The 15279-nt window shown below is 42.7% G+C and overlaps 1 protein-coding gene across 1 annotated transcript in view; it reads right to left on the bottom strand.

Moving 5' to 3' along the window:
• The window catches only part of B4GALNT4 (beta-1,4-N-acetyl-galactosaminyltransferase 4), a 141155-nt gene that overhangs the window by 69915 nt on the left and 55961 nt on the right, over positions 1-15279 (bottom strand). The window contains exons 5-7 of the mRNA XM_040328445.1: positions 12832-12927; positions 7455-7545; positions 866-966 (exon numbers count right to left, since the gene is read on the bottom strand). Of these exons, the coding sequence (XP_040184379.1) occupies positions 866-966; positions 7455-7545; positions 12832-12927 (288 nt within the window). The remainder of the gene's footprint in view (positions 1-865; positions 967-7454; positions 7546-12831; positions 12928-15279) is intronic.

The raw sequence follows: 15279 nt of genomic DNA, 5'->3' as shown, positions 1-15279 counted from the left end.
TTACCAGTTTTCGAGCTGCATCTTCTTCCGTCGCTTCCGGGTATGGGTCTTCGGGAGCGGGCGTTCCTTCTTGATTGACAGCCTTCCGAGAGGCTTCCGACGGTCGCATCCATCGCGTCACTCATAGCCGAAAGAAGCCGAACGTCGGTGCGGCTCTATACTGCGCCTGCGCACCGACGTTCGGCTTCTTTCGGAAAATCGTGACGCGATGGATGCGACCGTCGGAAGCCTCTCGGAAGACTGTCAATCAAGAAGGAACGCCCATTCCCGAAGCCCATACCCGGAAGCGACAGAGAGGATGCATCTCGTAAACGGGTAAGTACTGCACATATTTTAAAATAAATAGCCGATTCCCCTAGTAAAAACGAGCAGGAATCTAAGGGGGAAAAGTGCCCTCTAAGGGTGAATCCCCGCTTTAAGTAAAAGTTTGGTGAGAGACGATTCGCACTTTTCAGTCTGTTACAGCGTGACAAATGTGCTATCTCCACTACAAACGCTACTTTTACTGAAGGTGCGCTCCCGTCTCATACTTTATTCTGAGCATGAGCGGGTTTCTAAGCATACACACGATCGTGTTTCTCGTCGTAAACCAGCCCGATGAGAAACACAACAAGGAAATTGAGACTCCCGACGAGGAAAAGGAGAACTTGTTCTCTTTTTTTCTCGTCGAGTTCCACGACAGTTTTCTCGACGAAAAACATACACACGACCGTTTCCTCGGCAAAAAAGCTCTGCCACCAAGTTTCTTGATGGATTGTGTCGAGGAAAATGGTCGTGTGTACGAGGCCGAAAACAAGTTACGGATTCAACTTTCCTAGAAAAAAAATAATGTTCTACTCTTCTTTTTTTTTTTATCATAACTCACCCTTCCAACGTAGGCTATTAGCTGGGCACTGGATGGACTTTCCTCTGTACTAAGCCACAATTCTGAGTTATCTTCTGATGCCACAGCAAACTGGTAATCACCTGAGACAGAGACAGACCGGATACAGAAGAAGATAATACTAAAAATGCTGATGTGTGCAGGGAACAAAGTTGCAAGATAAGAATGAATTATTTATATATGCTTCATCTCTATATATAAAAAAAACACATTATCAAATTTAACAATGTCACAGAGGAGGGAAGAGACTGCAATAATTGTATACGGCTGGGCATGCACAGACACAAAATAAGCTGACTGGAAGATTCTACAATAGATCAATATAAAAAAAATTTAGGTAATGTCAACACTCAACCTAAATTATGTTATTTATTAAAGCTGAACTGCAGGCTCAAGAAAAAGGATGGGTGTGCATTGTTAGAGCTGCAGCATGATAAATGTGTGCTTTAAAAATCGGAGGCCTAGGAGCGGAAATCTCTTCTTCCCTAGATGGTGAAAGACAGATCAGTTTCCTCCAACAGCTCAGGCAGGAGATGGTGTGCTGCAATCCACACCGATCACTCGCATATCTCAAATTCTCAACTCCCAATGAGAGGCTTTATAGCAGAGAAGTGTTCTCCAAATAATGGTACAAGCCAAATATGCCCTTCGGTCAGCAGTGGTCAACTATCTTGGTGCTGGGGCCTCAAGTGTTGCCCCAAAGGGCCACAAATACAGTAGCATGCAGTAAATGTAAAAAGGGTGTCAGACATTGCAGACAACAGGAGACTGAGGTGCCTCAGGGCTCTTTTGATCACTGAAAACAATCTCGGGCACCTGTGATAGTTAGAAAGCCAGGTTAACCCAATTAAAGGAAAAACTGCTAAAGGAGGGTGTTCCACATTATTAAGCAGAGCACCATTTTTAAGCAATATGGGGAAGAAAAAAAATCTCACTGCTGCCGAAAAGAGTGAAATAGTTCAATGCCTTGGACGAGATGTGAAAACATTAGATATTTCCTGAAAACATAAGCGTGATCATCGCACTATTAATAGATTTGTGGCTGATTCAGAGCTCAGACGGGTTTTGTGCAGATAAAGGCACATTGAGGAAGATTTCTGCCAGATCCATTCATCGGGTCAAGAGAGCAGCTGCTAAAACACCATTACATAGCAGCAAACAGATATTGGAAGCTGCTGGTGCCTCTGGAGTCCCACGGACATCAATTTGTAGAGTCCTCCAGAGTCTTGCAACAGTGCATAAACCTTCCATTCGGCCACCACTAACCAATGCTCACAAGCATAAACGCCTGCATTGGGCAGAAAAATACATGAAGACTAATTTTCAAATAGTCCTGTTCACTGATGAGTGCCGTGCAACCCTGGATGGTCCAGATGGATGGAGTAGTGGATGGTTGGTGGACGGCCACCCTGTTCCAACAAGGCTGCGATGCCAGCAAGGTGGTGGTGGAGACATGTTTTGGGCCGGAATCATGGAAAGAGAGCTGGTCGGCCCCTTTAGGTCTTTATGCCTATACATTATTTTTTCCTCAATTCTCTGCTTTCAGTTTCTTTTTCCCCTTCTCTGTGGGGCCTCGTACAGACGAGCGGACATGTCCGATGAAAACGGTCCGCGGACCGTTTTCATCGGACATGTCTGCTGGGATCATTTGGTCTGATGGCTGTACACACCATCAGACCAAATTCCCCGCGGACAGACGACGCAGTGACGACGCGGTGACGTGGTGGCGATGATGACGCGGCGACGTGCGCAAACCCGGAAGTTCAATGCTTCCACGCATGCGTCAAATCACTTCGACGCCATGTGCGGGTTCTCGGGCCAGCGGACATGTCCGATGAGTCGTACTGACTGTCGGACATGTCCGATGGACAGGCTTCCAGCGGACATGTTTCTTAGCATGCTAAGAAACATTTGTCCGCTGGAAACCTGTCCGCTAGGCCGGAAAACTGTCCGGTCGGCCCTACACACGGTCGGACATGTCCGCGGAAACTGGTCCGACGAACCAGTTTCAGCGGACATGTTCGGTCGTGTGTACGAGGCCTGGTATACATCTTATCTGCCTACAAATGGGACCGTGGGGTGGTTGCTTGACAGGGGCTTCCCCTATGATGGCGCCAACATTTCTAAAGTGGTGCTCCAACTTAGCAATCAACAGACATAAGGACATTTTATTCCACACTATGCAATGTGCTGAGGTGTGTTTTACCAAGTAAAAAAGCAGAAATGCTTTCAATGAACCGATATTCGTTTTTTTTAACGCACCCTTGTTGTGAACCTGCATTAATCTAGGTCAGCGGTGGTCACCTTTCTTGACTCATGTGGCCTCAAGTTTGGCCCCTGACATCGCCAAAGGATTTAACCAAATATGCAATGAATGTTAAAGGGATTGTAAAGGTAAAAAAAATTTCCCTAAATAGCTTCCTTTACCGTAGTCCAGCCTACCTTCACTTACCTCATCCTTACATTTTGCTTTTAAATGTCCTTATTTCTTCTGAGAAATCCTCACTTCCTGTTCTTCTGTCTGTAATTCCACACAGTAATGCAAGGCTTTCTCCCTGGTGTGGAGCGTCGTGCTCTCCCCCTCCCTTGAGGGGGCGAGCAGGAGAGTCAGGACGCTCTCTATGTTGCAGATAGAGAAAGGAGCTGTGTGTTAGTGGGCGTCCTGACTCTCCTGCTCGCCCCCTCCCCCCTCAAGGGAGGGGGCGAGCACAATACTCCACACCAGGGAGAAAGCCTTGCATTACTGTGTGGAGTTACAGACAGAAGAACAAGAAGTGAGGATTTCTCAGAAGAAATAAGGACATTAATTATAAGGACAAGCTATTTAGGGAATTTTTTTTTACCTTTACAACCCCTTTAAGCTGGCTATACATTATTCACTTTTTTGATCAGCCACCTGGCCGATCGAAAAAACAGAATAGATTCCCTATCCTTGAATGTGTGGATGGGGAAATCCTTCCCATTAAGCTATTGTATTCTGACTGCTGGACTTCTCGGCTGACAGAATACACTGATCAATGCTGTAGCTGATGAACTACATGTGTGGAACAAAACACAAATTTTCCAGCAGACCAATTTCAGAGGAGTTGTTCATTAGATTGTCTGCTCTCAAATTAGAATGGCCATAGATGGATCCAAATTTGTCTGTGCTGAACCAGTCACATGTCAATCCATCTATGGCCAGCTGAATGCTACAGAAAGGTGTCAGACATTCAACAGAAGATGGTCAAAGGCTATCGGCATGTAACAAGCAATTGTTAAACACTGCAAACAAGCTAAAGAAGTTGTTGGAAAGAGTCCTAGACTGGAGACATATTACAAGAAGCTGGCTAGAGATCATTGCTATTACAGTCCGTTTACTAATCCCTGATTTCATATGTGTGTTTCCTACGGCCCCCATAAAAGATATTAGTGCCACATTTAATATTCCTCAACAAGATCCATTATAAAAGATCAGGAGGGACTTTAAAAAGGCAAAAGGGACTTTTAGCACAGAAAAAGTGTAATATAATGGGAAAGAGATAAACAGGCCATTTACTACCAGAACTCAGTCTGGTTTCTGCCTTCAGGGGGTTCAAGGCCACACCATCAATACCTCAGGCCCCGTACACACGACCGAGTTTCTCGGCAGAATTCAGCCAGAAACTCGGTCGGAGCTGAATTCTGCCGAGAAACCCGGCCGTGTGTACACTTTCGGCCGAGGAAGCCGACGAGGACCTCGGCGAGGAAATAGAGAACATGTTCTCTATTTCCTCGTTGTTCAATGGGAAATTTCAGCTCGCCGAGGTCCTCGGCGGCTTCACAAGGAACTCGACGGACAAAACGATGTGTTTTGCCCGTCGAGTTCCTCGGACGTGTGTACGGGGCCTTAGGCTGTAAATAAGAAATCATTACATTGCTCAGGCTGGAAGGAGGAAATACAGCGCTAGAGCTAGAGCCAATCAGGTGTGCTACATCTATATACTGTATACTGTACCAACAGAAGGCAGGAATTAAAGAGGACTCTTGTCTTCTGCTGCCCCTTCACTGCCCAATTCAGGTTGGGGCAACCTATCTGTATCATTAAATTGCAGTAGAGAAAAGGCAGGTCACCAAACTGGACGAGAAATTGAAATCTCAGGAATGGACTGACAAAATACAATTCCCAAATTTATAGCAGTTAAAAGTACAGCTTTAATAAATGGTAAAAATTGCTGTGTAGTTTAGAAATGGGAGGTGTGTGGCAGAGCAGATTTAAAATGGAGAGGAAATCATTTTCTTGGAGTGCATTGAGGGACATGGGAAGTAAATAATTTGTAAATATTTTGAAAATTATACTGCCGTTTATACAACAGTATGACAGGACACTTGGGAACATGAAAACTGTAGCCCCATATAACCCCTCAGACAACCAGCATGACTCAATTTGGAAGCATGCAGTGCTAATAGCATGATCATAAACACAGATGGGCAGAACCTGTGTCCCCAATGGACTCATAGAAAAGGATTTTAGAGTAAGTACAAAAATCCTTCTACTTCTTTCTCACCCGTTAAAAGACACAGAAATTCATTAACTGCCAGTATGTCTAAAAGCAGTCAAACTGAAGGGTGGGCAACAGCAAACAACCCCAAGGAGCAAGAACAAGACTTCCTGCAGTTCGAAAACTGTCAGAGGGACTAACCTCTCAAATCTTATGTTGGATGAGGCTAAACCCTGGCCTAGTATGGGGAACATGAAAACAAGACCAAGAGGAGAAAGATAGGAGATATGCCTAATGCCTGAGGGCCAAGAATAATGGTTACATAACCAGAGAGGAATTTCTTGAACTGGGAGAAAACATCAAACCACAAACCAAAGTGTGAAGCTAGCCAACCTGATCCAGCCAGAAGGGTAGAACAAACAACAATTTCCCCAGTACACACACTCGGTTTTCTCGGCCAGAAACAGCAAGAAAACTGCTGGCAGAGCTTTCTTGAAAGTAAACCGAGCGTGTGTACGAGGCTTTGAGGTTTCTCGTCAAGAAAACTGCCCAGCATCTTGATGAGAAAAATAGAGAACCTGCTCTCTATTTTCTCGTTGTGATTCTCGGCAGTGTTTTCCTACCGAGAAACCCGAGCGTCTGTATACTTACCTGTCGCCGTGGAAACCCGCGCATGCTCGAAATGACTTTGACGCATGCGCGGTAGCTTCCAAGGCATAGGTAGGGTGAAGCAAGATGGCGGCGACGACATTGAATGTGACGAGCGCATGCTCGTCGTAGTCGATGACGTCACCGCGTTCGTGCCATTCAAAAGAACGGCAGTTCTTTTGAATGGTTTGTCTGTACACTCGGCCGGCAAGAGATTCTTGCCTGGAATCATGGGCCTCTTGGCTGCATCTCTGATCAGTCTTCTCCTTGTATGAGCTGAAAGTTTAGAGGGACGGCCAGGTCTTCGTAGATTTGCAGTGGTCTGATACTACTTCCATTTCAATATTATCGCTTGCACAGTGCTCTTTGGGATGTTTAAAGCTTGGGAAATCTTTTTGTATCCAAATCCGTCTTTAAACTTCTCCACAACAGTATCTCGGACCTGCCTGGTGTGTTCCTTGTTCTTCATGATGCTCTCTGCGCTTTAAATGGACCTCTGAGACTATCACAGTGCAGGTGCATTTATACGGAGACTTGATTACACACAGGTGGATTCTATTTATCATCATTAGTCATTTAGGTCAACATTGGATCATTCAGAGATCCTCACTGAACTTCTGGAAAGAGTTTGCTGCACTGAAAGTAAAGGGGCTGAATAATTTTGCACGCCCAATTTTTCAGTTTTTTATTTGTTAAAAAAGTTTGAAATATCCAATAAATTTCGTTCCACTTCATGATTGTGTCCCACTTGTTGTTGATTCTTCAAAAAAAAATTACAGTTTTATATCTTTATGTTTGAAGCCTGAAATGTGGCAAAAGGTCGCAAAGTTCAAGGGGGCCGAATACTTTCGCAAGGCACTGTATATATATATATATTTTTTTTATATATATATATTCACAAACACACCTATTTCATCCTGCTCTGGTCCAGTCACGCGATCAAGCTCCCCGTGTCAGCCAGCAGCCGATGCAGGGGAGAGGAGGGATTGCTGACAACAGATGGGCCTTAGGAGTCTGAGGCCTCGTACACACGACAGAGTTTCTCGGCAGAATTCACAGAGAAACTCGGTCAAAACCCGGATCCTGCCGAGAAACTCTGTCGTCTGTACACTTTTGGCTCGATGGAGCCGCCGAGGAGCTCGTCGAGAAAATAGAGAACATGTTCTCTATTTTCTCGTTGTTCTATGGGAGAAGGCGACCCGCCGAGCTCCTCGGCGGCTTCATCCCAGAACTCAACGAGGAACTCGACGTGTTTGGCACGTCGAGTTCCTCGGCCGTGTGTACGGGGCCTATGGGTGACATCACCGCTCTCAGGCATAAACCAGATATTTCATACACAGGTTACTCAGAATGGAGGGGGAGGAGGATTCTTAAGACTAGTTAGATAAAGATGACTTTGCAACAAGATTAAGGTAACGCATGTTCAAAGGTTTACAGTATAACATTTTAGTGGGCATGCTCACCATCCTTGAAGGGGTGTAGATACCCAAATATTCTGAGGCCATAGTTCTTCCACTTGGGCGAAACAGCCAGTTTAGTAACAGTGGTACGCATCTGTAGAAAGGTAGAGCATCACATTATCACAGAGTGAGGCACTGGAAAGAAGTGATTAATTACTGAAAAAATTAAAACATTGATGTCGAAAACCCAAAATTCAGGATGCACTTGGCCAAAATCAAAGTTGACGTTCATAATTATATATATACATCTCTCTCTCTCTCTCTCTCTCTCTCTCTCTCTATATATATATATATATATATATATATATATATATATACACACACATATATATAGCCACAGTTGTGCTCATAAGTTTACATACCCTGGCAGAATTTATGATTTCTTGGCCATTTTTCAGAGAATATGAATGATAACACAAAAACCTTTCTTTCACTCGTAGTTAGTGTTTGGCTGAAGTAATTTATTATCAATCAACTGTGTTTACTCTTTTTAAATCATAATGGTAACAGAAACTACACAAATGACCCTGAATAAAAGTTTACATACCCTGGTGACTTTGACCTGATAACATGCACACAAGTTGACTCAAAGGGGTTTGAATGGCTATTAAAGGTAACCATCCTCACCTGTAATCTGTTTGCTTGTAATTAGTATGTGTGTATAAAAGGTCAATGAGTTTCTGAACTCCTGACAGACCCTTGCATCTTTCATTCAGTGCTGCACCAACGTTTCTGGATTCTGAGTCATGGGGAAAGCAAAAGGAAAATTGTTCGGGATGCAAAGAAAAACCCACAAATAACCTTCAGGTGAAATACAGGACTCTGAAAACATGTGGTGTGGCTGTATGGTCGAGTCGCCAGAAGAAAGCCATTACTATGCAAATGCCACAAAGTACCCCGCTTACAATACACCAAACAGCACAGAGACAAGCCTCAAACCTTCGGGCACAAAGTTATTTGGAATGATGAGACCAAAATTGAGCTTTTTGGCCACAACCATAAACCCTACATTTGGAGAAGAGTCAGCAAGGCCTATGATGAAAGGTACACCATTCCTACTGTGAAGCACGGAGGTGGATTTCTGATGTTTTGGGGATGTGTGAGCTACAAAGGCACAGGAAATTTGGTCAAAAAAATTATGGTAAGATGAATGCAGTATGTTATCAAAAAATACTGTAGGAACATTTGCATTCATCAGCCAGGAAGCTGCGCATGGGACGTACTTGGACATTCCAACATGACAATGATCCAAAACACAAGTCGACCTGTCAGCAGAAAAAAATGAAGGTCCTGGAGTGGCCATCTCTTCTGACCTCAATATCATTGAGCCACTCTGGGGAGATCTCAAATGTGCAGTTCATGGAAGACAGCCCAAGAATTTACAGGAACTGGAGGCTTTTTGCCAAGAGGAATGGGCAGCTTTATCATCTGAAAAGATAAAGAGTCTCATCCAAAAATACTACAAAATACTTAAAGCTGTCATTGATGTTAAAGGGGGCAATACACGGTATTAAGAACCAGGGTAAACTTTTGATCAGGGTCATTTGGGAAGTTTCTGCTACCATTATGATTTAAAAAGAGTAAACACCGTTGATTGATAATAAATGGCTTCAGCCAAACACTAACCATGAGTGAAAGAAAAGTTTTTGTGTTATCATTCATATTCTCTGAAAAATGGCCAAGAAATCATAAGCTCTGCCAGGGTATGTAAACTTATGAGCACAATATATATATATATATATATATATATATATATATATATATATATATATATATATATATATATAATTGTATTATATTTGACTTTTTATCCACTTAAAGGGTCACTAAAGGAAAAAAATTTTTTTGCTGAAATGACTGTTTACAGGGCATAGAGACATAATAGTTAACTGATTCCTTTTAAAAATGATTAAAAATTGATAAAAAAACAATCATATAATGTGCCTGCAGTGTAGTTTCGTTTTTGCTGTTGTTTGCTGGTTCTCTGATGTACAGAGAGCCACTAGAGGGCAGTCAGCCAATAGAGATCAGTGATACTTTGTCTAAAACTCCTCAGCACCAATCCAGTTTCGTTTTACACACAGTAATCACACCTCCTTGATTAGTGACCACCGTGAGAAATCTCCCAGTACTGTGGTTATCAGGAAACAGGCAACCAGGATGTGTCCAAAACAGAGAGGATTTACAGCAACATGAAAGCAAAAACGAACAATGAGGACATGAAACCAGGACTGCAGCAAGGTAAAGGAAGCTATTTAGCTAAAAAAAAAAATTCCTTTAGTGACCCTTTAAGGACCAAGCCTCTTTTTCAGATTTGGTGTTTACAAGTTAAAATCATTTTTTCTTGCTGGAAAATATCTTAAAACCCCAAACATTATATATTGTTTTTTTTCCCCAACACCCTAGAGAATAAAATGGTGGTTGTTGCAATACTTTCTGTTACACCGTATTTGCGGAGCAGTCTTACAATCGTGGTGAAACATCACATACGTGGTTTAAACACTGTTTTCATATGCTGGTGCTACTCACGTATGCGTTAACTTCTGCACGCGAGCTTAGCGGGACGGGGCGGTTAAAAAAAAAAAAATTCTTTTACTTTTTATTTTTACACTTTAAAAAAAAAATTATGTCACTTTTATTCCTATTACAAGGAATGTAAACATCCCTTGTAATACAAAATTTGGAATTTTAGAACCAAAAGCGGTAACCCCGAGCCAGACTCGGGATCGCCTCGCAGTGTCCACAGGCAGGGAGTTACTTACTGTGTCCCTGGATCCTGCAATGCCTCCCCGCTGTGTGATCGAGCGATGTCCTCGCTCGATTCACAGTGCCTGTGTGCACCGAGCTCTGTTCCCTGCGACGTTACGACGCACGGGGGCGGAGATCGGCGCCAAATTCAAAAAAGTAAATACACACAATACATACAGTATACTGTAATCTTATAGATTACAGTACTGTATGAAAAAAATACACACCCCCCCTTTGTCTCTAGTGGTCTGCCCAGTGTCCTACATGCACTTTTATGTAATAAAATCTGTTCTTTCTGCCTGCAAACTGGAGATTGTCCATAGCAACCAAAAAGTGTCCCTTTATGTCAAAAGTGGTTTTAGAGCAGCTAGAAAACAGCGATAATATATTATAATCACTTGCAGAATTGAGCGATAGCGATTTGTGGGGAAATTCCTCATCAAATAATAAAAGTAATGACAGCGACAATTCTGCAACTGAGCACATTTCAGTGTTTTTGATTTGATTAAATTATTGAATAATTTTTATTATAATTACATTCTTTGTTATAATTATTTATAGTTATTTATTATATTAAAATTAATGATTTTGTTTTTCAAACTTTATCATACCCGGGATGTCTACTAGACTCTTGTTTGGACAGATTTAAGTGTGTTATTCCTAAGAAATACAGGCCTACAATGTAAAACGCCAAATTTCCAAGCAAAATAATTGTACCGCTTTCAGCACCTAAAATCTGAATTAATCATACCGCCAGGGAGGTTAAGAGCTATGGGCTGAAGTGACATCGCTTCCGCCCTGCAATGGTATGGAGCTGGGTGGGGGCAATCTTCCCCTTACTCAGCTCCATACCACACAGGAAGAAGGATGTGATCGCCTCCGCTGCTCTCGGTGGCTCCGGTAAGTAGCGGAGGGCACCAGACCGCGGTGGGAGGGGCCCTCTCTCCCCTCACCGAATCTGCCGCAGAGACCACTTTTATCTGAAACCGGATCACTCACTGAAGAGGATAGCGGGGTTATGGCAGCAGCTCGCTGCTGCCATAACAACGATATTCCTCTTCAAAGTGCCGACGTACAGTACAGACCAAAAGTTTGGACACACCTTCTCATTCAAAGAGTTTTCTTTATTTTCATGACTATGAAAATTGTAGATTCACACTGAAGGCATCAAAACTATGAATTAACACATGTGGAATTATACATAACAAAAAAGTGTGAAACAACTGAAAATATATTTCATATTCTAGGTTCTTTAAAGTAGCCACCTTTTGCAGCAGACACATCTCTAGAACTAAGAGGAGACTGTGTGAATCAGGCCTTCATGGTAGAATATCTGCTAGGAAACCACTGCTAAAGAAAGGCAACAAGCAGAAGAGACTTGTTTGGGCTAAAGAACACAAGGAATGGACATTAGACCAGTGGAAATCTGTGCTTTGGTCTGATGAGTTCAAACTTGAGATCTTTGGTTCCAACCCCCGTGTCTTTGTGCGACGCAGAAAAGGTGAACGGATGGACTCTACATGCCTGGTTCCCACTGTGAAGCATGGAGGAGGAGGTGTGATTTATTCAAAATTGAAGGCATACTGAACCAGCATGGCTACCATAGAATCTTGCAGCGGCATGCTATTCCATCCGGTTTGGGTTTAGTTGGACTATCATTTATTTTTCAACAGGACAATGACCCCAAACACACCTCCAGGCTGTGTAAGGGCTATTTGACCAAGAAGGAGAGTGATGGGGTGCTGCGCCAGGTGACTACCTCTTGAAGCTCATCAAGAGAATGCCAAGAGTGTGCCAAGCAGTAATCAAAGCAAAAGGTGGCTACTTTGAGGAACCTAGAATATGAAATATATTTTCAGTTGATTCACACTTTTTTGTTATGTATAATTCCACATGTGTTACTTCATAGTTTTGATGCCTTCAGTGTGAATCTACAATTTTCATAATCATGAAAATAAAGAAAACTCTTTGAATAAGAAGGTGTGTCCAAACTTTTGGTCTGTACTGTATATTGTTGTGAGCTGGTCCAAAAGCTGTTAAATAAGATCATGATTTTAAATGAATATGAATTTGTCGGCCATTATTGACACCTTTTGAAGCGATGCTAAAAATTCCGCTTGCTGCAATTTTAGTTTTAAAAAACGCACCAAAAATGCAACTCAATATTGAAATGCATTAAAAAAGCAGCAAGTGATCGCGACCCCTTGCACCTGGTTGACGCTACTGATGGAATGTATAAATCCCCCAGTCCTGAACTGGAATGTCAATTTGTGAATATCCTTTACCATTATTGAGTTCGTAACCTGATCTGTGATATTGCACTAACCATACCGTTGTAATATTATGCCCTGCGCAGGCTGATCTTTCTGTTATAAATAAAAAATAAAAAAAAATAAAAAAAAAAAGCAGCAAGAACGCATAACAAAAATGCACACATGTTGCATTTTGATTCTGAAAAACACACCATAAGCAAAGTAAAATCGTGGCAAAATTGCAGGCGTTTCCGACAGACATTATCGGCACTTTGTTCTTTCGGCACGACTCGGAAAACCCTATTTTCGACCAATCATTTTCAGTGGCCATAAATTTGGTGCATCACTATGAATAAGGATAAAAAGTAATATAAACTTACATGAGGATACAGGGGGAAATGAAGGTTAGTCTTGAGGTGCAACACAGACCCACCGCACCAGTCCTCAAACACATGGAGGTTGACCTTGCCTTTATTCTGCAAGGGGGAGGAGGGAAAAAAGGGGGGGGGGAATATAAGTAAGCTCCAGTACCATTTAAATAGACAGAAGATATAAAAGACTAATCACATCATGATTCAATTTTTTACAGAATTTTCTGCTCAGTATGTAGTGAGCCTGCAAACATACAGTCCAGATAGTTCCTAGTACCACCCATCTGAAAGCATGCAGACACACAGCTGTACAAATTATGCACAATCGTGGCCATCCCAATATAAATATGTAAGCCTCCAATTATTCAGGGAACTGTATTGTCTAGGATAAGAGGCTGCAGATTACAAAATCATTAAAAACAGATTGTCGTTTCAGAGGAACAGTGAAAGCCCTGCTCAAATTGCATCTTTGCTAGAAGTTCATTGAAAGATGAGGGGGGGGGGGAGAATTCAGCAACATTTTAGGCAACTTAGATCCTCTGATCTGCTTGCAAAAAAGCATAATGCTGCTTTAGCTTCATGGACACAAGGAACCAATAGTACTGTATGAAGAATTCTGTGAGGTCTACATAATTAAAGGACAGATGCTGCAATTTATAAGTACAGCCCAGAAACTATGTACAGAAAAATGAGATTCTTACATGTGAATACCAGTTAGAACACCAAAAGCAACTAGACCACAATGCACACTTTAATGCTCCACCGTTTAGATTTAATGAATTATTTTAAGTTTCTATTGCTTCCTGGAGAGTTTGCAAAATTGTGCAGTTCTTAAAAAACAGACAATTTTTAGCGGCACTTCAATGCACTTTGCGAACGTGTGTGTCAAAACACATGGTATGAAAGTACAGTAAAACCTTGGATTGTGAGCATAATTCTTTACGGAAGCATGTTTCTAATCCAAAGCACTTGTATATCAAAGCAAATTTTCCCATAAGAAATAATGGAAACTCAAATGATTCGTTCCGTAACCATTTATTTGTAAGTCCTTCAGTTTATAGTCCATATAAAAAGATTATAGCAATGGTATAGGTTGTGTAACCATAAAATGTCCATCCACAAATGAAAGCCTCACCAAGGGGATTAGAAGCAAAATCCAGCAGGAGCCACAGAGTATAAAAGAGAAGAGAGACACCTCTAAAGCCCCATACACACTATGGGCCCTTTTCATCTGTCCGTTGCGGGTGAAAACGGGACATACATGGGTCCCTATGTGATTACAGGTGTCAGTGGATGACCATCCACCGACACCCATAATTTGTCCGCCTCCGCAAAGATCCGCATTTTCGGACAGAAGAAAACCCTATTTTTCTTCCGTCTGCCGGATCGGATCGGATGAACACGGACATACGGTCAGTGTTCATCAGATCCCCCCCATAGGGGAGAGCGGAGGAAAGACAGGGCGGTCCCTGCACAGTGTGCGGGGACGGCCCTGTCACCTGCCAGCTCAGCGGGGATTTTACGGAGGATCCCCGCTGAGCTGTACGGACACACGGAGGTGGATCATTACTGATCTGCCCCGTGTGAAAGGGCCCTATCAGTTTTCCTGCAGGTTTTTCTCTTCAGGTTTACCAAAACCATCTAATATGAGGTCAAACCTTAAAGCCCTGTACACACGATCGGGAATCTGATGGAATCTAATCCAATGGATTTTTTCGTCGGATATCTGATGAAGCCGACTTTCATCAGTCTTGCCTACACACCATCAGTCACCAATGTCTAAACGCGGTGACGTAAAACACTACGACGCGCTGAGAAAAATGAAGTTCAATGCTCACGAGCATGCGTCGACTTGATTCTGAGCATGCGTGGATTTTTGACCGATGGACTTCCACACAGACGATCGTTTTTTTCTATCGTTTTTTTCATCCATAGGAGAATTTTAAAACATGTCCAATTTTTTTTTCACCGATGGAAAACAACCTGATGGGGCCCACACACGATCGGTTTGTCCGATGAAAACGGTCCATCGGTCTGTTTTCATCAGACAAACCGATCATGTGTACAGGGCTTAAGAGTTTCAATTTGTATGCAATCAGGCAGGCCCTTGCACTACATGGTTTTGTTAAACCCGATTTCTTTCTTGTTTTTCTTTTAAGGTCACATTGTCACGCTATCTTAAGAAAAGCGACCCACTAGCGCCCGAAAAAGCGCTGCTAAAGCACCGCAAAAATGACTGTGTGAAAGGGGTCTAAAGTAGTGTGAATTTATGTTGCCTAGACTTAAAGCAGGGGTCCACCCAAAAATGCAACTTCCGCTTTTCGGAACCCTCCTCCGCTGCGTAATACATGTATTTTGCTCCCACTTCCCGGCATAGATACCCGAGCCACCCGTGGGTATCTACGCCACTTCCGCCACCTTCTCCGTCCCCACCCCGCTGGCTTCTGGGAGACACAC

This window comes from Rana temporaria, chromosome 11 (assembly GCF_905171775.1).
Source record: "Rana temporaria chromosome 11, aRanTem1.1, whole genome shotgun sequence".
NCBI classification, from domain to species: domain Eukaryota; kingdom Metazoa; phylum Chordata; class Amphibia; order Anura; family Ranidae; genus Rana; species Rana temporaria.
The sequence above is the reverse complement of the archived record's forward strand: the minus strand, read 5'-3'. Positions and strand labels throughout refer to the sequence as shown.